Source organism: Triticum aestivum, chromosome 3D (assembly GCF_018294505.1).
Source record: "Triticum aestivum cultivar Chinese Spring chromosome 3D, IWGSC CS RefSeq v2.1, whole genome shotgun sequence".
NCBI lineage: Eukaryota > Viridiplantae > Streptophyta > Magnoliopsida > Poales > Poaceae > Triticum > Triticum aestivum.
The window spans coordinates 411,530,442-411,554,842 of NC_057802.1; the positions used below are offsets into that span (position 1 = coordinate 411,530,442).

The 24,401-nt window shown below is 48.8% G+C and overlaps 1 protein-coding gene across 1 annotated transcript; it reads right to left on the bottom strand.

Annotated features, from left to right (window-relative positions):
• Positions 1 to 19,777: 19,777 nt before the first annotated feature.
• On the bottom strand, positions 19,778 to 23,909 carry LOC123079235 (aspartate aminotransferase, cytoplasmic). Its single transcript, XM_044501949.1, has 12 exons — positions 23,593 to 23,909; positions 23,371 to 23,442; positions 23,209 to 23,270; positions 22,556 to 22,639; positions 22,348 to 22,447; positions 22,144 to 22,264; positions 21,850 to 22,013; positions 21,561 to 21,698; positions 21,032 to 21,153; positions 20,819 to 20,913; positions 20,272 to 20,392; positions 19,778 to 20,074 (listed from the first exon to the last, which is right to left on the bottom strand). Exons 1-12 carry the CDS (start codon positions 23,794 to 23,796, stop codon positions 19,990 to 19,992), a joined length of 1,368 nt encoding a protein of 455 aa, XP_044357884.1. The 5' UTR covers positions 23,797 to 23,909; the 3' UTR covers positions 19,778 to 19,989.
• Between the last annotated feature and the right edge of the window lie 492 nt (positions 23,910 to 24,401).

A 24,401-nucleotide genomic window follows, 5' to 3' on the forward strand; every position in this document is an offset into this window, starting at 1 on the left:
ATCTTCATCCTACGCCTCCCACGGATTGATAAACCTTAGGTCATCCACTTGAGGGAAATTTGCTACTGTCCTACAAACCTCTGCACTTGGAGGCCCAACAACGTCTACAAGAAGAAGGTTGTGTAGTAGACATCAAGCTCTTTTCTGGCGCCGTTGCCGGGGACGTGAGTGCTTGAAGGTATATCTTTAGATCTTGCAATTGAATCTTTTAGTTTCTTGTTTTATCACTAGTTTAGTTTATAAAAGAAAACTACAAAAAATGGAATTGAGTTTGCCTCATACGCTTCATCTTTTTAATATCTTTAGTGACAATGATGGAAAATAGACCCGCCATAGGTTTCACTTGTGGCTTCTCTCAAGAGCATAAGTATTACGGTGGGTGAACAAATTACTGTTGTGCAATTGATAGAATTGAGCATAGTTATCAGAATATCTAGGTATGATCATGTATATAGGCATCACGTCCGAGACAAGTAGACCGACTCCTGCCTGCATCTACTACTATTACTCCACACATCGACCGCTATCCAGCACACATCTAGAGTATTAAGTTCATAAGAATAGAGTAACGCTTTAAGTAAGATGACATGATGTAGAGGGATAAACTCATGCAATATGATATAAACCCCATCTTGTTATCCTCGATGGCAACAATACCATACGTGCCTTGCTGCCCCTACTGTCACTGGGAAAGGACACCGCAAGATTGAACCCAAAGCTAAGCACTTCTCCCATTGCAAGAAAGATCAATCTAGTAGGCCAAACCAAACTGATAATTCAAAGAGACTTGCAAAGATAACCAATCATACATAAAAGAATTCAGAGAAGAATCAAATATTGTTCATACATAAACTTGATCATAAACCCACAATTCATCGGTCTCAACAAACACACCGCAAAAGAAGATTACATCGAATAGATCTCCACGAGAGAGGGGGAGAACATTGTATTGAGATCCAAAAAGAGAGAAGAAGCCATCTAGCTAATAACTATGGACCCGAAGGTCTGAGGTAAACTACTCACACATCATCGGAGAGGCTATGGTGTTGATGTAGAAGCCCTCCGTGATCGATGCCCCCTCTGGCGGAGCTCCAGAAAAGGCCCCAAGATGGGATCTCACGGGTACAGAAGGTTGCGGCGGTGGAATTAGATTTTTGGCTCCGTATCTGGTCGTTTGGGGGTACGTAGGTATATATAGGAGGAAGGAGTATGTCGGTGGAGCAACATCGGGCCCATGAGGGTGGAGGGCGCGCCTGGGGGGGGTAGGCGCGCCCCCCTACCTCGTGCCCTCCTAGTTGATGTCTTGATGTAGGGTCCAAGTCCTCTGGATCATGTTTGTTCCGAAAATCACGTTCCCGAAGGTTTCATTCCGTTTGGACTCCATTTGATATTCTTTTTCTGCGAAACTCTGAAATAGGCAAAAAAACAACAATTCTGGGCTGGGCCTCCGGTTAATAGGTTAGTCCCAAAAATAATATAAAAGTGTATAATAAAGCCCAATAATGTCCAAAACAGAATATAATATAGCATGGAACAATCAAAAATTATAGATACGTTGGAGACGTATCAGCGCGTCACCACCTCGGAGAAGAAGCGGTGGTGGCTGGCGTAGTCGTTCGCGTGGGGATGAGGAGCAGTCTCATCGCAGATATGGCCCAATGCCGCGTTGACCCTGTTCCTGAGGCCCTCGAGCATGGGGGCATGCACCCGCTCCAGCGTTCACCGTTGAAGCACTTCCTCCCTGTTCTGCTGCGCGATGGACTCGGTGCTGGCGACCCGCTGCTGAGAAGAAGCAGCTCGGCGCGGGCGGAAGCCAGCTCAGCCTGCGCCGAGGCCAGGGCGGGTGCGGTGGCCTCCTCGTGCCGTTCCACTCAGTCAGCCTAGACTTGAGGGCAGCAGTCCTGCCCGCGGCCTCGGCCGCCACGAACTCCAGCTTCAGGTCATACCCGCCGTCAAGATCCGCGCGAGCCTCGGCCACCCGGCGATCGACCTCCTCCTTGGCCCTGGCCTCGCGCGCGTCAACGGCATCTTCCGCTTGGGCAACCTGACGCTCCCTCATCTCCAGCTGCTCGAGCTCAAGGCTACGCTCCACGGCTTCCAACGTCAGCGCCTCCTTGCGCTTCCGAATCTCTTCCTCCTCGATGAGCGTCCCCCTCAACGATGCAAGGGCGGCTCTGCGTGCCTCCACTTGCTGCTCCAAGGAGGCACTCCAAGCTTGGAGCTCCCACGCGCGCCTTGCGACGGCGGTCTGCTTCCCGGGCCTCTTCCTGAGCTCTAGAGCAGGCCTCATGCGAGGCTGCGAGAGAAGCCTCAGCCTTCGCATTATCGAGCTCGCGCTGGTGGTGCCCGAGGTTGATGGCCACCTTCAGCTTATGCCGCTCCTCCACCAGCCGAAGACCCTCGGCCACGAGGCGCGCGTCCACATCCGCGAGCTCTTCACCAAGCCGGTTCATCGCGCCCATCGCCTCCTGGAAGAGCTCGTGGCGGACGACGCTCCCTTCTTGCGCCGACTTGAGCATGCTGCTGACTCCGTCCTCCACCGCCAGGGCCGCAGAGGGATCCCGAAGCGGCTCACCTCCTCTCAACAGGGGGCTAGGGGCTGGCACCCACCTGGTTGTCGGCCAGGCCTCACGAGAAGCCCGAGCAAACGAAGACCCGCCGCCTGAAGAGGACCCTAGGACCGAAGCCAACCAGCCGCCGTCCATGATCAGGGAAGGGGCCCTTGGCACACTGGTCACATCCCAAGCAAGGCCGCCCAGAGAAGGCGGCGAAGGCATGAGCTCAAGGCGCCCAGCTGGTGGGCTGGCTACCCGGGCTGATCCCGCTCCGGGGGCAGCGTGCGGGCTCGCAGCTCTTGGATCTGGCGAAGGAAGCAAAGCGAGAGGAGCTTGCTTCTCGGAAGATTCCGCGCCGCTTCATCCAACAATACCGCCGAATCAAAGTATGACATGCTGGTAAGCAGTATCACTATTATCTCCCACAACTCACTTGTGTTCTACTCGTTCATATAACATCTACGCATAAACCTGGCTCTGATGCCACTGTTGGGGAACGTAGTAATTTCAAAAACATTCCTACGCACACGCAAGATCATGGTGATGCGTAGCTACGAGAGGGGAGAGTGTTGTCCACGTACCCTCGTAGACCGTATGCGAAAGCGTTATGACAACGCGGTTGATGTAGTCGTACGTCTTCACGATCGACCGATCCTAGTACCGAAAGTACGACACCTCCGCGATCTGCACACGTTCAGCTCGGTGACGTCTCATGAACTCACGATCCAGCAGAGTGTCGAGGGAGAGCTTCGTTAGCACGACAGCGTGATGACGGTGATGATGAAGCTACCGGTGCGGGGCTTCGCCTAAGCACTACGACTATATGACCGAGGTGGATTATGGTGGAGGGGGGCACCGCACACGGCTGGAAACTATCAATTTTTTTTTCTAGGGTGCCCCCCTGCCCCCTTATATAAAGGAGCAAGGGGGAGGCTGGCCGGCCCTTGGGGCGCACCAGGAGAGGAGGATTCCTCCTCCTAGTAGGAGTAGGACTCCCCTTTCCTACTCCTACTAGGAGGGGGAAAGGAAGGAGGAGAGGGAGAAGGAAAGGGGGCGCCGCCCCCCTTCCCTAGTCCAATTCAGACCAGAGGGGAGGGGGCGCGCGACCTGCCCTGGCCGGCCCTCTCTCTCTCCACTAAGGCCCATGTGGCCCATTAGTTCTCTCGGGGGGTTCTGGTAACCCTCCGGCACTCCGGTTTTCTCCAAAATCACCCGGAACACTTCCGGTGTCCGAATATAGCCGTCCAATATATCAATCTTTATGTCTCGACCATTTCGAGACTCCTCGTCATGTCCAATATAGCAGGTTAATTTGGCACCTAGCGGTGCTTCCAGGACGTAATTCTTCTGTGCAGCAATGAGGACAATCCTCAAGTTACGGACCCAGTTCGTGTAGTTGCTACCATCATCTTTCAACTTAGCTTTCTCTAGGAACGCATTAAAATTCAACGGAACAACAGCACGGGGCATCTATCTACAACAACATAGACATGCAAAATACTATCAGGTACTAAGTTCATGATAAATTAAAGTTCAATTAATCATATTACTAAAGAACTCCCACTTAGATAGACATCCCTCTAATCATCTAAGTGATCACGTGATCCATATCAACTAAACCATGTCCGATCATCACGTGAGATGGAGTAGTTTTCAATGGTGAACATCACTATGTTGATCATATCTACTATATGATTCACGCTCGACCTTTCGGTTTCAGTGTTCCGAGGCCATATCTGCATATGCTAGGCTCGTCAAGTTTAACCCGAGTATTCTGCGTGTGCAAAACTGGCTTGCACCCGTTGTATGTGAACGTAGAGCTTATCACACCCGATCATCATGTGGTGTCTCGGCACGACGAACTTTCGCAACGGTGCATACTCAGGGAGAACACTTGTACCTTGAAATTTAGTGAGAGATCATCTTATAATGCTACCGTCGAACTAGGCAAAATAAGATGCATAAAGGATAAACATCACATGAAATCAATATAAGTGATATGATATGGCCATCATCATCTTGTGCCTTTGATCTCCATCTCCAAAGCACCGTCATGATCACCATCGTTACCGGCGCGACACCTTGATCTCCATTGTAGCATCGTTGTCGTCTCGCCAACTACTGCTTCTACGACTATCGCTACCGCTTAGTGATAAAGTAAAGCAATTACATGGCGATTGCATTTCAATCAATAAAGCGACAACCATATGGCTCCTGCCAGTTGCCGATAACTCCGTTACAAAACATGATCATCTCATACAATAAAATTTAGCATCATGTCTTGACCATATCACATCACAACATGCCCTGCAAAAACAAGTTAGACGTCCTCTAATTTGTTGTTGCAAGTTTTACGTGGTTGCTACGGGCTGAGCAAGAACCGTTCTTACCTATGCATCAAAACCACAAAGATTTTTTGTCAAGTATGTGTGCTGTTTTAACCTTCAACAAGGACCGGGCGTAGCCACACTCGATTCAACTAAAGTTGGAGAAACTGACACCCGCCAGCCACCTGTGTGCGAAGCACGGTGGTAGAACCAGTCTCGCGTAAGCGTACGCGTAATGTCGGTCCGGGCCGCTTCATCCAACAATACCGCCGAATCAAAGTATGACATGCTGGTAAGCAGTATGACTATTATCGCCCACAACTCACTTGTGTTCTACTCATGCATATAACATCTACGCATAAACCTGGCTCTCATGCCATTGTTGGGGAACGTAGTAATTTCAAAAAAATTCCTACGCACACGCAAGATCATGGTGATGCGTAGCAACGAGAGGGGAGAGTGTTGTCCACGTACCCTCGTAGACCGTAAGTGGAAGCGTTATGACAACGTGGTTGATGTAGTCGTACGTCTTCACGATCGACTGATCCTAGTACCGGAAGTATGACACCTCCGCGATTTGCACACGTTCGGCTCGGTGACGTCCCACGAACTCACGATCCAGCAGAGTGTCGAGGGAGAGCTTCGTCAGCACGACGACGTGATGACGGTGAGGATGAAGCTACCGGTGCAGGGCTTCGCCTAAGCACTACGACGATATGACCGAGGTGGATTATGGTGGAGGGGGGCACCGCACACGGCTGGAAACAATCAACTTTTTTTTGTTCTAGGGTGCCCCCCTGCCCCCGTATATAAAGGAGCAAGGGGGAGGCTGGCCGGCCCTTGGGGCGCGCCAGGAGAGGAAGAGTCCTCCTCCTAGTAGGAGTAGGACTCCCCTTTCCTACTCCTACTAGGAGGGGGAAAGGAAGAAGGAGAGGGATAAGGGAAGGGGGGCGCCGCCCCCCTTCCCTAGTCCAATTCAGACCAGAGGAGGAGGGGTGCGCGGCCTGCCCTGGACGGCCCTCTCTCTCCACTAAGGCCCATGTGGCCCATTAGTTCTCCCGGGGGATTCCGGTAACCCTCTCGCACTCCGGTTTTCTCCGAAATCACCCGGAACACTTCCGGTGTCCGAATATAGCCGTCCAATATATCAATCTTTATGTCTCGACCATTTTGAAACTCCTAGTCATGTCCGTGATCACATCCGGGACTCCAAACTATCTTCGGTACATCAAAACACATAAACTCATGATACCAATCATCACCGAATGTTAAGCCTGAGGACCCTACGGGTTCGAGAACTATGTAGACATGACCGAGGCACGTCTCCGGTCAATAACCAATAGCGGAACCTGGATGTTCATATTGGCTCCCACTTATTCTACGAAGATCTTTATCGGTTAAACCGCATAACAACATACGTTGTTCCCTTTCTCATCGGTATGTTACTTCCCCGAGATTCTATCGTCGGTATCTCAATACCTAGTTCAATCTCGTTACCGGCAAGTCTCTTTACTCGTACCGTGATGCATCATCCCGCAACTAACTCATTAGTCACATTGCTTTCAAGGCTTATAGTGATGTGCATTACCGAGAGGGCCCGGAGATACCTCTCCGACAAGCAGAGTGACAAATCCTAATCTCGATCTATGCCAACTCAACAAGTACCATCGGAGACACCTATAGAGCACCTTTATAATCACCCAATTACGTTGTGACATTTGGTAGCACACAAAGTATTCCTACGGTATTCGGGAGTTGCATAATCTCATAGTCATAGGAACATGTATAAGTCATGAAGAAAGCAATAGCATTATACTAAACGATCAAGTGCTAAGCTAACGGAATGGGTCAAGTCAATCACATCATTCTCTAATGATGTGATCCCGTTAATCAAATGACAACTCATGTCTATGGCTAGGAAACTTAACCATCTTTGATTCAACGAGCTAGTCAAGTAGAGGCATACTAGTGACACTTTGTTTGTCTATGTATACACACATGTACTAAGTTTCCGGTTAATACAATTCTAGCATGAATAATAAACATTTATCATGATATAAGGAAATATAAATAACAACTTTATTATTGCCTCTAGGGCATATTTCCTTTACACTGAACTATCGAGTAGTCATCAGCTTTGCTCTGCCGGACGTTCATAACATCTGGTGTTGCTGCTGCAGCAGGTTAATTTGGCACCTAGAAGTGCTTCCAGGACGTAATTCTTCTATGCAGCAATGAGGATAATCCTCAAGTTACGGACCCAGTCCGTGTAGTTGCTACCATCATCTTTCAACTTAGCTTTCTCTAGGAACGCATTAAAATTCAACGGAACAACAGCACGGGCCATCTATCTACAACAACATAGACATGCAAAATACTATCAGGTACTAAGTTCATGATAAATTAAAGTTCAATTAATCATATTACTAAAGAACTCCCACTTAGATAGACATCCCTCTAATCATCTAAGTGATCACGTGATCCGTATCAACTAAACCATGTCCGATCATCACGTGAGATAGAGTAGTTTTCAATGGTGAACATCACTATGTTGATCATATCTACTATATGATTCATGCTCGACCTTTCGGTTTCAGTGTTCCGAGGCCATATCTGCATATGCTAGGCTCGTCAAGTTTAACCCGAGTATTCTGCGTGTGCAAAACTGGCTTGCACCCGTTGTATGTGAACGTAGAGCTTATCACACCCGATCATCACGTGGTGTCTCGGCACAACGAACTTTTGCAACGGTGCATACTCAGGGAGAATACTTGTACCTTGAAATTTAGTGAGAGATCATCTTATATGCTACCGTCGAACTAAGAAAAATAAGATGCATAAAGGATAAACATCACATGCAATCAATATAAGTGATATGATATGGCCATCATCATCTTGTGCCTTTGATCTCCATCTCCAAAGCACCGTCATGATCACCATCGTTACCGGCGCGACACCTTGATCTCCATCGTAGCATCGTTGTCGTCTCGCCAACTACTGCTTCTACGACTATCGCTACCGCTTAGTGATAAAGTAAAGCAATTACATGGCGATTGCATTTCAATCAATAAAGCGACAACCATATGGCTCCTGCCAGTTGCCGATAACTCCGTTACAAAACATGATCATCTCATACAATAAAATTTAGCATCATGTCTTGACCATATCACATCACAACATGCCCTTCAAAAACAAGTTAGACGTCCTCTACTTTGTTGTTGCAAGTTTTATGTGGCTGCTACGGGCTGAGCAAGAACCGTTCTTACCTATGCATCAAAACCACAACGATTTTTCATCAAGTATGTGCTATTTTAACCTTCAACAAGGACCGGGCGAAGCCACACTCGATTCAACTAAAGTTGGAGAAACTGACACCCGCCAGCCACCTGTGTGCGAAGCACGTCGGTAGAACCAGTCTCGCGTAAGCGTACGCGTAATGTCGGTCCGGGCCGCTTCGTCCAACAATACCGCCAAATCAAAGTATGACATGCTGGTAAGCAATATGAGTATTATCGCCCACAAATCACTTGTGCTCTACTCGTGCATATAACATCTACGCATAAACCTGGCTCGGATGCCACTGTTGGGGAACGTAGTAATTTCGAAAAATTCCTACACACACGCAAGATCATGGTGATGCATAGCAACGAGAGGGGAGAGTGTTGTCTACGTACCCTCGTAGACCGTAAGGAGAAGCGTTATGAAAACGCGGTTGATGTAGTCGTACGTTTTCATGATCGACCGATCCTTGTACCGAAAGTACGCCACCTCCGCGATCTGCACACGTTCGGCTCGGTGACGTCCCACAAACTCACGATCCAGCAGAGTGTCGAGGGAGAGCTTCGTCAGCACGACGGCGTGATGACAGTGATGATGAAGCTACCGGCGCAGGGCTTCGCCTAAGCACTGCAATGATATGACCGAGGTGGATTATGGTGGAGGGGGGCACCGCACACGGCTAAGAGATCAATGATCAACTTGTGTGTTCTAGGGTGCCCCCTGCCCCCGTATATAAAGGAGCAGGGGGAGGACGGCCGGCCCTTGGGGCGCGCCAAGGAGGGGAGGAGTCCTCCTCCTAGTAGGAGTAGGACTCCCCCTTTGCTAGTCCAACTAGGAGGAGGAAGGGGAAAGGAAGCTGAGGGAGAGAGGAAGGGAAAGAGGGGGCGCCGCCCCCTGCCTTGTCCAATTTGGACTCCCAGGAGGGGGCGCGGCCAGCCCTATGGCCCCTCCTCTCTCTCACACAAGGCCCATGTTGGCCCATTAGTTCCCCCAGGGGTTCCGATAACCCCCCAGCACTCCGATAATTATCCGGTGACCCCCAAAACTCATCCGGTGTCCGAATATAGTCATCCAATATATCAATATTTATGTCTCGACCATTTCGAGACTCCTCGTCATGTCCGTGATCACATCCGGGACTCCGAACTATCTTCGGTACATCAAAACACATAAACTCATAATACCAATCATCACCGAACGTTAAGCGTGCGGACCCTACGGGTTCGAGAACTATGTAGACATGACCGAGACACGTCTCCGGTCAATAACCAATAGTGGAACCTGGATGTTCATATTGGATCCCACATATTCTACGAAGATCTTTATCGGTCAAACCGCATAACAACATACGTTTTTCCCTTTGTCATCGGTATGTTACTTGCCCGAGATTCGATCGTCGGTATCTCAATACCTAGTTCAATCTCGTTACCGGCAAGTCTCTTTACTTGTTCCGTAATGCATCATCCTGCAACTAACTCATTAGTCACATTGCTTGCAAGGCTTATAGTGATGTGCATTACCGAGAGGGCCCAGAGATACCTCTCCGACAATCGGAGTGACAAATCCTAATCTCGATCTATGCCAACTCAACAAGTACCATCAGAGACACCTGTAGAGCACCTTTATAATCACCCAGTTACGTTGTGACGTTTGGTAGCTCACAAAGTGTTCCTCCGGTATTCGGGAGTTGCATAATCTCATAGTCATAGGAACACGTATAAGTCATGAAGAAAGCAATAGCAATATACTAAATGATCAAGTGCTAAGCTAACGAAATGGGTCAAGTCAATCACATCATTCTCTAATGATGTGATCCCGTTAATCAAATGACAACTTATGTCTATGGCTAGGAAACTTAACCATCTTTGATTCAACGAGCTAGTCAAGTAGAGGCATACTAGTGACACTCTGTTTGTCTATGTATTCACACATGTACTAAGTTTCCGGTTAATACAATTCTAGCATGAATAATAAACATTTAGCATGATATAAGGAAATATAAATAACAACTTTATTATTGCCTCTAGGGCATATTTCCTTCACGACGCTGGTTCCTCCTCCGCCTCCATGCCACTCCGTTTCAGCTCCTCCTCCAACGAGCCCCACCTCATCTGCCCGGAGGCCACCTTTGATCTCAACACCCCTCCTCCTGACCTCTCCGCTCCGGTCGACGGAGTCGCTGTCAGGCTTCAGCTACACCTCATCAAAGCTATCCATGACCTAGATGTGGTGGCTGCTGCAACTGCTCGCCGCCTCAACCTATCCCCGCCTTGCCCAACCCACGCATCTCGTCCTACACCTCGCTCGGCTCCGGCGTCCTCCGCGCACCTCAACAGAGGCCCCCCACCTTTGCTCCCATCCCTAACACACCTCGCTAGCCCTTCATCGTAGTCCTTCTTTTTGATGAGCGCACCTCCATTAGGGCTCATGTCGCCCTCTTCAAGGGTACCACTCTCCCTGATGCTCTCACAGTCCAGCTACCCAATCTTGACATCCTAGTTGTACAGCTTCATGAGCATGGCAAGGTCACACGCATCGGCCCAAGCGACCCATCTCCCTTCTCCTCTGATGGGGACTTGGACTCCGCCTCGGATTCGGCTTCCGACTCAAACTCCCCCGCTCCGGATCCTTCCATTGGCCTTCAGTGTGCCGCTACAGCCATGGCAGCTTTTGGCCCTTTCACTGTCTCACCAGAATTTCCACAGGGCCCACCACCTTCCCCATCAAGAAACGCCTCGATTGCCGCTAACGCCTTTGTTGAGCTTGCCATCAGTTCATCTGATGATGAAGTCCCTCTCGCCAGGGTTGGTTTGGCACCTCCAGTCCTTTTGGATTCCATCCTGGCTGATATGCAGCCCTTGCTGGCCGATCATCATTCAGCTAACCCCGATCTGCCTCCAAACACTTCTCCGGTGGACTGTGTGCCTCCCTCTGCTCCCATCCTTGCTGTTGCTGCCACTGTTCCAGCCGCCTTGACGACGGCGCCACGTGTTGCTGCTCCGGTGGTGTACTCTCGCCGTCCCAGGGCTGTTGTGGTGCTGGCGCAGTCCCCCCAGCCGGCCATGGATCTTGAGGCTGATCCGGTGGTGCATGAGGCCGTTGCCAAGAAAGCACGTGCCTGCCGCAAGCGGGCCAGCTCTGTTCTGCATGTCAGGCGGAGTGCTCGGCTCGCTGAACTGGAGCCATACAAGAAGGAGACCATGCAGGACAAGGCCTCCAAGGCAAAAGCCAAGCGCTTGATGCTGGGCAACTCTGCTCGTGATTTTGAGGATGTCGTGCGCTCCGCTCGCCTGTACCCTGATGATGTTCAGCCTGGGTCTCCTCGCGCCCTGGCCGCTCTGGCTCTAGAATGTGGCTCTTCACCTGATGAGGCCGAGTTCGTGGCTTCGACTGCTGTGTCGTTGCCAAGTGATCTATGTATTGCTGCGTCAAGAAGTTTGGTTGTTGCCGCTGCTTGTGCTGGCTGGCAGACATACCTGTATCCGTAGTTTGGTTCCAAGTGTCATGTATTTCCCTTTTAAGCTAGTGTTTGTTGTAGTGCTTTATGTCTAGATCGACCTTGTCGTTCTGTTCTTGGAATGTAAGAGGATTAGGCGACGAAGGAAAATGCACTGAAGTTTTATCTGAATTAATGTCTCTCAAACCAAACCTTCTTCTTCTTCAAGAAACCAAACGGGTAGCCCCTTCTCCGCTGAAAATCAGATCCTTCCTCCCCTGGTCCCTTGATTTTGTTAGCTATCTCCCAGCGCGTGGCACTGCTGGTGGGCTACCAACGACTGTCTCTACTACCTCCCTATCGGTCAAGTCGCACGTCAATCACTCGTTCTGTAACTCCATTACACTTCAATCTCTCGCTTGTCCAACCCCTTTCGTTGTTACCAACGTGTACGCGCCAACTACTCGAGCTCTCAAAAGCGACTTCCTCGACGAATTAAAAAGTATTGCCCCCCCCCCCAGAAAACACCCCGTGGTTAGTCATAGGCGACTTCAATCTCCCTCATGAGAAAAATAATCCCAATTTCCATCATCTTGAGGCCAATCTCTTCAACGACACCTTGGACCACCTTGCTCTACTAGAACTACCCCTCCTGGATAGGAAGTTCACCTGGACGAATAATCAAGACTCACCTGTTCTAGAACGCCTCGACCGTGCTTTCTTCAACTTAGCCTGGAACAATTCCTTCCCAAACTGCTCGCTCACCTCCCTGCCACGCCTCACTTCTGACAATGTTCCACTTGTCGTCTCCAGCTCTACCTCCATCCCATGCTCCCGCCTTTTTTGGTTTGAACATTCCTGGGCCTTGCATCGGGCCTGCCGACGTATCGTAGCTCAGGATGCCGCCCAGCACAACCAAACCAGCCCATCCCCCTCCTCCAACCTGGCCCAAACGCTTCAAACCTGCCGTTCGCGCCTATAGCAATGGGAAAACCTTCAGACCACCACCCGTCAGAGAGCAACGTTGTAAGACTGTTCTTAAGTTGATCGATGCTAAAGAGGAATCTCGCTCTCTCTGTACCTGAGTCTTCCCTGCGAGTTGTCCTCAAGCGCTCCCTCCATCGAGCCATCCGTGATCATATGATGGCAATCGGACAGCGAGCAAAAGTTAAGTGCGCCATTTGGGGAGATGAAAATACAAAAAAAATCATGTCTCTACTTCCCAACGCTACCGCAAAAATCCCCAAGATGGGATCTCACGGGTACAGAAGGTTGCGGCGGTGTAATTAGATTTTCGTGGATGCCTCTGATGGTTTGGGGGTACGTAGGTATATATAGAAGGAAGAAGTACGTCGGTGGAGCAACGTGGGCCCCATGAGGGTGGAGGGCGCGCCTGGGGGGTTAGGCGCGCCCCCTGCCTCGTGCTCTCCACGTTGATTGCTTTACGTAGACTCCAAGTCCTCTGGATCACGTTTGTTCCGAAAATCACGTTCCCGAAGATTTCATTCCGTTTGGACTCCGTTTGATATTCTTTTTCTGCGAAATACTAAAATAGGCAAAAAAACAGCAATTTGGGCTGGGCCTCCGGTTAATAGGTTAGTCCCAAAAATAATATAAAAGTGTATAATAAAGCCCATTAAACATCCAAAACAGAATATAATATAGCATGGAACAATAAAAAATTATAGATACGTTGGAGACGTATCAGGCCTCATTCCGGGCTGTCTCCGCGCTCTGACGAGCCTTGGCGAGTTCGGTATCTCGAACCGACGCGTCACGCTCCAAGGCCTCGCACTTCCTCACCGCGTCCTGGAGCTCTTGTTGAACCTCGTTGACCCGGGCCTTGAGCTTCTTACGGGCGGCCTGCTCCTTGACAGCCTTCCCCTCTGCTTCGGCCAGGGCCTTCTTCAGGGCCTCGACCTCGGTCGTTGCTCCTATACATATCATGACACTTCGGTCAGATATATATCATCTTACTCTTTTTGAGTATTTCTCGGGTTATTACATACCTTGATTCTCCTGGAGCTGCCTCTTCACCTGGCCAAGCTCCTCCCCGGCCTGCTCCAGCCTCCGCTTTAGTTCGGAGACTTCAGCAGCATGTGAGGTCGCGGCCAGCAGTGACGCCTGCATATTCATTCCCGACAAATTTAGTTAGTTTCCTGCAATAAAGGATTGATCCTCTGTCCGGTTTTTTCTTTCTGAAACATCGGACAGTGTCTCAGGGGCTACTGTCTATATCGGGATTTTCTCTTTTTTTTGTCGCTTACCTCAAAACCTGTCAGCAGGTTGCTGCAGGCTTCGGTTAGTCCGCTCTTGGCGGACTGAACCCTTTCAATCACCGTGCCCATAAGAACACGGTACTCATCCACAATGGAAGCGCCTCGTAGCGCTTCCATCAGATTATCTGGTGCCCCTGGTTGGATAGGGGTCACTGGGGGAATGGGCGTGTTGCGTGCCGGATTCCGGAGCCGTATCGGTCTCCGGAATCAAGTCCGGCTGAGGGCCGAACTGAGTACGGCCCTCCTCCCCAGTCTCCAGGGGGATGGGTTCCCCCTAGTGTTCGACGATGGGGGCTTCGCCTTCGGGCGCCTCTCGAGCCTCCCCCCGGCCTGGGAAGGTCCGTTGGGAGAGCACCTCGTCGTCTCCTTTGGCCTTGGGAGAGTAAGCGGCCGGCGGTGTCTCGCTGGCCATCTCCTTTGAGTCCAACGAACCTCTTGATGAGGATCGCTGGGAGCTGTCGTGGGCCGGACTGTAATAACATAATTAACCATGTCAATACATTCAAGAGGAGAGGCTGGACATATGGGTGTGCGGGAGTCATAGCACTTACGATGCAGCTTCAGGCTTGGTGCAGGGGTGTCGCTCCGGACTGCTGTTGATGTCCCATGCGGAGTTATCCGCGAAGGAGCCCTTCCCCTTCTTGGACGTCCCTGCCTCCAGTTTCGTGGAGGCCGCCCTCTTCTTCCTTCCCTCATCAAGGGGAGGGTTGTTCTCCTCCTCCTCCTCATCGTTGTCATCTTCGGCGGCGGAGGAGCGGGTCTTGTCTTCGGACGTCGCGCCCGAAGCGCTCTTGCGACGGGGGCCACTCCGGACCCCCTTGGCCTTCCCCTTGGCCTTCTTCGCTGGCGCTGTATAGGGCGCCGGTACCAGCATCTTCGCTAAACGCGGAATGACTGGTTCTTCGGGTAGCGGAGCCGGACACTGGATCCGCTTCGCCCCCTTCATCCATTCTTGAAGAAACAATGACAGTAAAAGTTCAGATATCCTCCTTGAAAGCAGACAAGTAGAGGACGTGTTGGAAACTCACCTCGCTGGCGGGGTGGTTAACGTCGTGCCCACAATCCGAATCCGTGGCTGGCGGTGTTTCGTTGCCCTTAAAGAGCAACTTCCAGGCATCTTCGTGAGTGGTCTCGAAGAGCCTCTTCAGGGTATGGTGCTTCTTCAGATTGAACTTCCATAACGGGAGGCTTTGGCACGGGAGAATCCGGCGAACTAGCATCACCTGGATTATATCAACAAGTCTGACATCCTTGTCCACCATGCTTTGAACGCGCGTCTACAGCGCTATCAGCTCGTCTGGCGAACACCAGTTCGGGCTCTTCTCGACCCAAGAGGTGAGCCGCATTGGGGCACCGGGGTTGAATTCGGCAGCTACGGCCCAGTTGGTGATGCGGGGTTCTGTAATGTAGAACCATTGTTTCTGCCATTCCTTGACAGTCTCCACGAAAGTGCCTTTCAGCCAGGAGACATTGGACAGCTTACTCACCATGGCTCATCCGCACTCCGCGTGCTGGCTATCCACCACCTTCGGCTTCACGTTGAAGACCTTGAGCCATAGCCTGAAGTGGGGTTGGATGCGGAGGAAGGCCTCACACACGACAATGAACGCCGAGATATTGAGGAAAGAGTTCGGGGATAGATCATGGAAATCTATCCCGTAATAGTACATCAGCCCGCGGACGAAAGGGTGGAGTGGAAACCCTAGCCCGCGAAGGAAATGAGGGATGAATACCACCCTCTCGTTGGGCTTCGGCGTGAGGATGATTTGCCCCTGGGCTGGAAGACGGTGGGCGATTTCCTTCGCCAAGTACCCGGCCGCCCGAAGCTCAGTAATGTCCTTCTCCCTGACAGAGGAGACCATCCACTTGCCTTGACCTCCGGATCCGGACATGGCTGAGTGCTAGCTTGAGTGGGTAGAAGATGAGGACTTGGGCGTTGGAGCTCAAGATTGGAAGGGTGGAGGAAGAGAGAAGGCGTGGGAGAAGAAGGGGGAATCCTTATCCCCTTATAAAGGCAGTGAATATTGAACGCCTCCCCATTCGCCTCAAAACTCGCCTATTCCCAAGGACTGTGTAAATGGTACGGTTGGGTTACCCACGCCCGTATTGATGAGAATCCCGCAATAAGGGGACACGATCTCTGCTTTGACAAGACATGCCAATGGCAACCGTGTCTCGAAACATGGAGCGGCGGACGAAAAACGGTTTGAAATTATGACCGGACAGACGTGATGTCATGTTACAAAAAGTTGTCAGCGGATTGGATTCGTGAAATATTATATTCTCTCTACGATTGTGTGTGGTGTGCAGGTCCGGACACATTGATACGTCCGAAGACTATTTCAGAGTTTGGAAGGAGGAACCCGCCTTGCAATGCCGAAGACAGACCTACGCGCCGGATACCTTGTCATTGAAGCCAGGTTCAGGGGCTACTGAGGGAGTCTTGGACTAAGGGGTCCTCGGGCATCCGGCCTGTTAGCCATGGGCCGGACTGATGGGCTGTGAAGATATGAAGACCGAAGACTGCACCCGTGTCCGGATAGGACTCTCCTTGGCGTGGAAGGCAAGCTTGGCGACCGAATATGTAGATTCCTTTCTTTGTAACCGACCTTGTGTAACCCTAGATCTCCCAGGTGTCTATATAAACCGGAGGACTTAGTCCGGATAGGAGAGACTCATTACCATAGTCATACAAGCTAGACCTCTAGGGTTTAGCCATTACGATCTTGTGGTAGATCAACTCTTGTAATACTCATATTCATCAAGATCAATCAAGCAGGAAGTAGGGTATTACCTCCATAGAGAGGGCCCGAACCTGGGTAAACATCGTGTCCCTTGTCTCCTGTTACCATCGACCTTAGACGCACAGTTCGGGACCCCCTACCCGAGATCCGCCGGTTTTGACACCGACACCGCACAAGCTCAAACTTTTCGCCTGGCTGCTCTTTCGAGGACGACTAAACAGTCGTGCAAATCTGTCCTTCAAACACATGGCTGATTCCGCCAGCTGTCCACGATGTGCTGGCCCCTCTGAAGATACTACTCATCTGTTCATTGCCTGCCCGCGGGCTATGCAGATTTGGGCACATCTAGGCCTCTCCACTACCCCCAGGTTCCAAGACCTCTGGTTGGTCCCCCCCCCCCCCCCGCGCGCAGCAGCTGGACGGTAGGGTCTGGCCGGAAGTGCTTCTCGTCGTTCTCTAGAAGATTTGGGACTCCCGCAACGCGGCTGTTTTCCGTACTGAAGATCACTCTTCTCGTACAACCATTCAGAACATTGTAACTGACTTTGAGCTCTTCTCGCACCGCTTTAGGGATCATGCTGACAAGTAGCTGCCACGTCTTGGCTTGGCTACCTTACCACACGGCTTGTCGTGCTCTTGTAATTTGTAACTGTCACTGCTGGGCCCTTTTGGCCTCTTGAGTAATATATTCAGGTAAGGATCCTCCCCCCCCCCCCCCCCCCGGTGATTCCTCAGAAACAAAAAACAAAAAAAATCAGTACCCTAATATTCTGCAATGGATCATATGAAGAACCTATAAGCACAGTACGCTCATGTTCTATTAGCCAATGGCATGTAAACTTGTAAGGCCTTCCACTACGTAGCCGGTGCCCGGCATGTTAAAATATAGTAGACTGGGCATCGATGCCCTGGTAAATTTCTTTGGCACCGGCCTCACACCGTGCGGGTGCAGCCCGTAGAAAGATGGGACCCACATGTACATAGAAAAATCAAAGCAAGCCAACCTCTGGTCAATCCTTCACGCCAATTCCTCTCGTCCACCTTCAGAAAAATGAGGCATTGGAGCAGCAAGTACATATGGTAGTATATTCTATCGCAATGCTCGAATGGGGCATCGGAGCAGGAACTTGCTCCGGTTCCCAGAAAACTTTTTATGGCACCGCATGAGCTATGGAGGGCACCGGTGCCAAATAATGTAAAAGTAGATTTGGCACCTCTTTTGGCCTACATAGTGGAAGGCCTAAGAGGCCGAGAAATTTACTGACAGTGAGTCGAACCCCACTGCAGTTATCACTTGATAGACGAACAATGAGAATACCTGAAAGAAAGAAGGCGGAAGGGAGCAGACAAATGGATGTACATGAAAAAAGAGGATGAAAGAGGACAACAACCTATGCATGAAGAAACAAATGAAGAAACAACTTCTTGGGCATATGAACTGGGCATACCAACCCGAAACATGGATGCAGACAGGAGGCCCGGACCCCGGAGGCGACGGTAGGACGACTATAGGGCAGCGCGTGCTACTGGCGGCATGGCGAACTGTCGCATCACCACAAATCGTGGGGATTGGGCGAGACAACACGAATTGAATGAAACTTGTGATGGGCCTACATGGGCTTTTGGTCGTCGATTGACTTGATGAAGGAGATGATCTCTAGCTCTGTGCGCGGAGCAGCGGTCCAATTACGTGGGCTGAGTGGACTACAATAATGACGGGTGAAAAGGCACTACGACGCTGGGTGACACAATTGAACAAATCTGAGCCTTTTCTTTGCTGGATCCGACGGCTGACAGCACCAAATTGTTGTTGTGGCTTGTAGGTGCCCCATTATACTGTTTCTTAATACATTTTTGCCTGACATTAAATTAGGTTTCAGCTTTCCACATATATTGCTACTCTTTTTCAAGATTTCTTAGGGCAACTCAAACACGAAAACCGCAAAAAGGACCTCACCAAATGTTCGTGAACATGTTCGGGTGTGTCCGTGAACAGGGATGGGGGTGGAGGCCATCTAAATGTCCACTCCTAGGTTTTTTTCCATATACCCGGACCCGGACTAACAAAAAACAAAGATAAATAGCATATAATTTTTTAGCAATTGAAAGATAAATATTCCAATGCAACAATAATTCAAATAAATATATTACAATCCAAACATAAAGTTTTGAAATAAAATGTTTAAGTTTGAATCATCATAGTCGGACACATGTTCTATTTATGAAACACCTAAAGGTGCCCAGCCAGATCATTTTGCAGCTGCTCACGAGTTCATTGATGTCAAATTTGATGATGCATTTGGATAAAATCCTCAAATTTAACTGGATTCTGCCATGGACCGAACACTTGTCGTGCGTGGTGTCTGCCATGGACGGCGTCAGAAGATAGCGAAGGATACTTGAGCTGCGGCTAGATAGCGGATGGAACTGCTGCATAGTCCAAGGTGGGAAGGCGCTTGGGTGGAACACCTGAGGTCCAGCAAAGCCTGGATAGAGTGCGGTGGGAGGGACGGAGCGAGGGGAAAGAGGCTTCAGGTTGGGATATTTTGGGTGTGTCGGACGTCCGGATGCCCGCAAACCGCCCTTACGATTATGAGATTTCAGACATCCAAACCAATTCAGCCATTTTTGGTGACCATCCAACATCTAAGGGCAACACAGATAATCAAATTTGGATGACAAAAAATGACTGAATCATCCGGTCTGGACATTTGCAGGCAATTTAGTGATCAGCAATGGAGTTGCCCTACGGGTTTGTTACACCTAAGCCATCAAGACATCTTCCTCTTTTCTCTTGTATTCTTCTCCTAGTTGATTCATTATCTCTACCGTATTGCATGAAATGAATTTGGGTTTCTGACAAGAAAACAGTATAACGAAGTTATTGGTATTACACTGGACTGTATTTTTATGTTGCTTGACATGTTGAATTTCTCACAACAACGTAAAAATAGAACTTCAACAAAAACAAAATGGCCCGCTATTGCTTCAAGTTATGTTTATACTTGACTAAGCAGAAGATCTTCCAGCCTGAGCTCAGAAACAACTAAAAGCACCGTATGCAACAACCGAAAACGCACATACAGCTCACAAACATTAGCTTCCCAAAACTAGGCATTATACAGCGCTGCAGGATAAATACCTCAGCATTCAAGGGTAAGAAAAGCATCACAACTGCAGCTTATTCGGGATTCGAAATCACCATAATCTTTAATCCGGTGTGTACAAAACTGTCTCAGACAACAAGTTTAATGAGTCTACAAGGCAAATTCTCGAGTTCAGCCAGTAACACACCTCTGGTTGAACCCCTCGGAAACTGCTGTAGAGAATTCAAGATTTTATTGTGCGAGGGGGTTGCAATGTTATCATTCACTTCAGTTTTGTTACTGCGGCATGTATGGCATCTGCAAGATGGGGTACAGTTCTGGAGCTCAAACCGGCCATGCTGATCCTCCTGCAAGACAAAATATATGACCTGTCAATATGAACTAGCTACAGGGGACTCTTGAGAATGAAAACCACCAAAGAAAGCAGTGCTGAATCTACTAAATGTGCATAGACAGTATGGCTGGAAAAGAAGGCATCCAAGTTACACTACTAATGCATTTGGTGACGAGATATGTAAATGGGTGAGAATTCAGAAGGCATTACCCATCAGATGTCATGTAAATGTGATATTCTTGCCTCATGAAGGCTACTTGATCACTGTTGAGCCCAGTGAAAGTAAACATCCCAATCTGCTTAATGATGTGGGACCAATCTCCAGGTGTTTCTGCATGATATGAAAAATGGTCAACACTTTGGTATAGAGGAATTAATAAGAAATGGGTCAAAAGATTGAACATCCATAACTTGGAGATCGATGGACCAGAACCAGAACACTTAGTGCACTACATGAACTTCAGATTTCAGGGAATTTAACAGGAACTTAGTAATAAACCGTATACAAATATAGGAGGTCAGATATTTATCAGATTTTGCTAATAACCCAAGAAGTTTCTGTTCAGAATAACGTAATACTAATATCCAAAGAACAATTAGTTCAGAGAAATTGTATCAATTGCTGAAAATAAAATGACACTAGGTTCTGATAGAAGATCCTGGGAGAATTTATGAGACTGAAAAAGGCCATTATTCAGACATTAATTATGTTAATAACAGCAAAGAGGAAACAGTGGACTTTGACAGAAACTAGTACCCCTGATTTTCAGCGCATTAAAAAGCTGCTCCCTCATGCTAATTATCCTATCAGCCATGGCCTTCAGCTCCAGAGTCCATTCGTCGAACATAGCACTACAAATTGAGAAAAAATAGTCAATAAGAACTAAGCACTACCAATTATTAGATTTGTCGATCTGCCAATAAAAATTCATTTCAACACAACTCAGTCTATGATTGAATAGAATACTACCTGTCCTTAAGTATGGTAGCCACGATAGAAGCACCATGAAGAGGAGGGTTCGAATACATAGGCCTAATTACAAGCTTAAGTTGACTTTCAACCTTAACAGCTATATCAGCACTCCCACAAACCTGAAACATTAAGTTGGATTTTTCTTTCAGTTCCTCAAACAACTCAATAACATGAAAACTATGAGATGCAATACAGCCTCTTATGTATGACACAAGTTCACCAAGTACATCTACTATCTCATTAAAAGAAGGTTAAAAGAAGTTTCCATGTCATACTGAGGTATGAGTAGATAAGAATTATTACAGTTGTATAAGATATACAACTGCAACTATAGCTGTATAGCAAACACTTGCATGTAACTATAACCGTATGCATTTTAGCATATTGGACCACAAAGCTGTGGAAGCAATTCTGGAAGTTAATTATTACCATCAACACAGCAAGAAGATGCCTACAAGCTCGAATCCAAAAACTAAGGGTAAGGCCACAAAGGTGAATAACAAAGTATTAGGATAAGATAACTTACGATGCTTAAAGCACCAACACGCTCTCCATACAATCCCATGTTCTTGGCGTAGCTTTGAGCCATGAGCAATTCACCACCATCAGCGACGAACATGCGCACTGATTGGGCATCTTTGTCAAGGCTTCCGCTTGCAAATCCCTTCACAGATCATTTCAAGCACAATACTTTATTTGTAAGCTATTTGGAAGAAAATATGCCATGTGAACAAAGAATCAACAAATTATGTGGCTATGTAGTCATGTGGCATATTCCCTAAGAAGCATCAGTATTAGGCATGTCAATTACTTACTTGATAAGCACTGTCAAAGAATGGCAGCAATGCTTTTGATCTCATAAGCTGCCTGATCTGTTCCCACTGTTCCAAGGTTGGGTCGACACCAGTAGGGTTGTGGGCACATGCATGAAGCAGTACAATTGCGCCTGAGGGAGCTGAACTGAGGTCTTCCAAGAGTCCTGCAGCACATAAACATATCCTTGATTAAGTAAGACTACCTAAAACGATCCAGTAGAAGTGTGGCAACGTCCTCTTCTGAAATTGCAAATTGAGCACATAGTAGTGTATATGAAAAATTGAAGTAGGCACCTTGGAAATCCAGTCCACAAGTTGCAGGATCATAGTACCGGTAACTCCTAGCAGTCAGGCCAGCTAAAGTGAAGACTTTTGGGTGATTCCCCCAGGTTGGCTGGGGAATGTAGATTGTGCGCTGGAGAAAATGTTCATAATTTAGAAATCAAACAATGCAATTACGTCTAGCGGCCAATAAAGGAGACAAGAAAAGCTTCTTACTTCATGATAGTGCCTTGCAAGAAATTCACCTCCCACTCGTAGGGAACCAGTTCCTGATAAGCACTGCACAGTAGCCACCCTATTCTCCTGAATAGCAGGACTATTCCAGGAAAGGGGGAGGTACACTAGTTAGATAATTTTATTCTTTGGTATGAAAGACTTCACACAAAATTATCATCAATTAAAGGTAGTGGTTTAACAAACACACCTGTCAGCACCGAAGATAAGCTTAGCACTCAACTTGTTGAAATCTGCCAATCCAGTGATCGGCAAGTACTCCTTAACACGTGACCTAAGCAAAGTAAGCAGTTACAGGTCAAATAATGCCATCATAAGTTCCACTCTCAGTAGTCAGTTACTGCACACAATTGTTCTTACAGCAGTAAATCTTATGTAAACTCATACAAGAAACTTCCCATAAGTCAACAGTTTATACACGGAATGGAACACGCTGCAGTGCTTGTAAAACTGAACCCGAATAGCAGTGCCGTACCCGGAACTGCAAGTACAACTACGTCAGCTAACGCTACACGACCGTACAACATAGGGAAACCACCAAAATAACTTGAAAATATATTATAAATCAAGTGGGTGGAACGGTAAAGGTCAATAAAATACTTAGGCAACAATTATATTGGAGAATACAGTACGATGGCCTCACGCGATCTACTAACAAAAGGATACCAACGACAACACTCCCACGCTAGGACGAGTATTTTATCCAGAGGTTAGATCTACAGTACTAACTAGTTGAATCCCAGTTTTATTCAGTTCGGGATACAAGCTCACAGAATGAAACTTCAGTCACTTAAAACAGGCACGAAAATCATGCGGATCATCTCGATTTGGAGCCAGACTTACTCGTTTTGGATCAGCATCTGCTCGGCGCGCCTGACCACATTCAGCACCATGGGCTTCCCTTCCTGACTCGGATCAAAACGCCAACCATGGTCAAATCCAGCTCTGATCCAAAAGAGAAGCGCAGCAATTCAATGAAATTCCCAAAAAAAAAACACCTCTCACCTCGGTCCGGTAGGCGCCGACGCCGAGGTTGACCTTGACGGGGCTGGGATCCTTGTTGTACGCGACCGTCACCTGCCGCAACACCCAAGCAAGCACAAATCAGGCCGACGAAACAAACAAATACCGCGCGATCGCGCCTGACCAGCCGACGGGGGAGGGGAGGGGAGGGGAGGGGAAGGGAGGGAGTAGAGTCGGGGATCGGAGGAGGGAGGGAGGGCTTACCCCGAGGATGGGGTCCTCCGGGCCCTGCGCGATCCCGGCGAAGACGGAGGGCGACGCCATGGTGGGGAAAGGTTGGAGGGAGGAGTCGGCGGAGGTGGCGGTCGCTGCTGATGTTCGTGGGGAAGAAGGCAGCAGGTGGCGCACCAGCGTACTTAACCTGCGGTCGGCGCTAGGCTGCGCCGCGCGCACGTTAGCCGTGGGCATCGCGGCCCGGCTAGGGTGCGCCGGCCCGTACGAGCGTCTCGGGTGCGTGCCGCGTGCTGCTGTGGGTGGAATCGAGGGGCGCGGACGTGGGGAGCGGAGCGCACCCGCGTGCGGCCGCTGGGTTCGCTATAAACGGCGGGCGGGCGGGTGGGGTGGCGCCGCGGCGGATGGCTGGTTTTCCCTGCCGTGGCGTCGTGTCACGCGAATGCGTACACGCCAAAGTTCTCGATCGGTGATCGGTGCCGTCGGGGTGTGGCTTGCCTCGGCGTCGGGCGGTGTGGGTCATATTCTATTTTTCTTAGCAAAAAACATCAAAATGCATATTAGATTTAATAAGTAAGTTCAACAAATCAAGAAAAGCAGCAGTTACTTATAATAAAAATGAAAAACAGCAGTTACTTATAATAAAATGCATATTATATCGGATAATTATCAGGCAAAATAGCAGCCAGTACAATGAAAAAAATAATGAAAAGACAAGTGGATGTAAAATGACCAATAAAAATTACATTAAAATCATACTACTCTTTTTTTTCTTTTGATTGTTGCTTATCTTTTTCTTTTCTAGTGTGTGTGCAAATGCTCTCGCTATGTCAGGCTTTAAA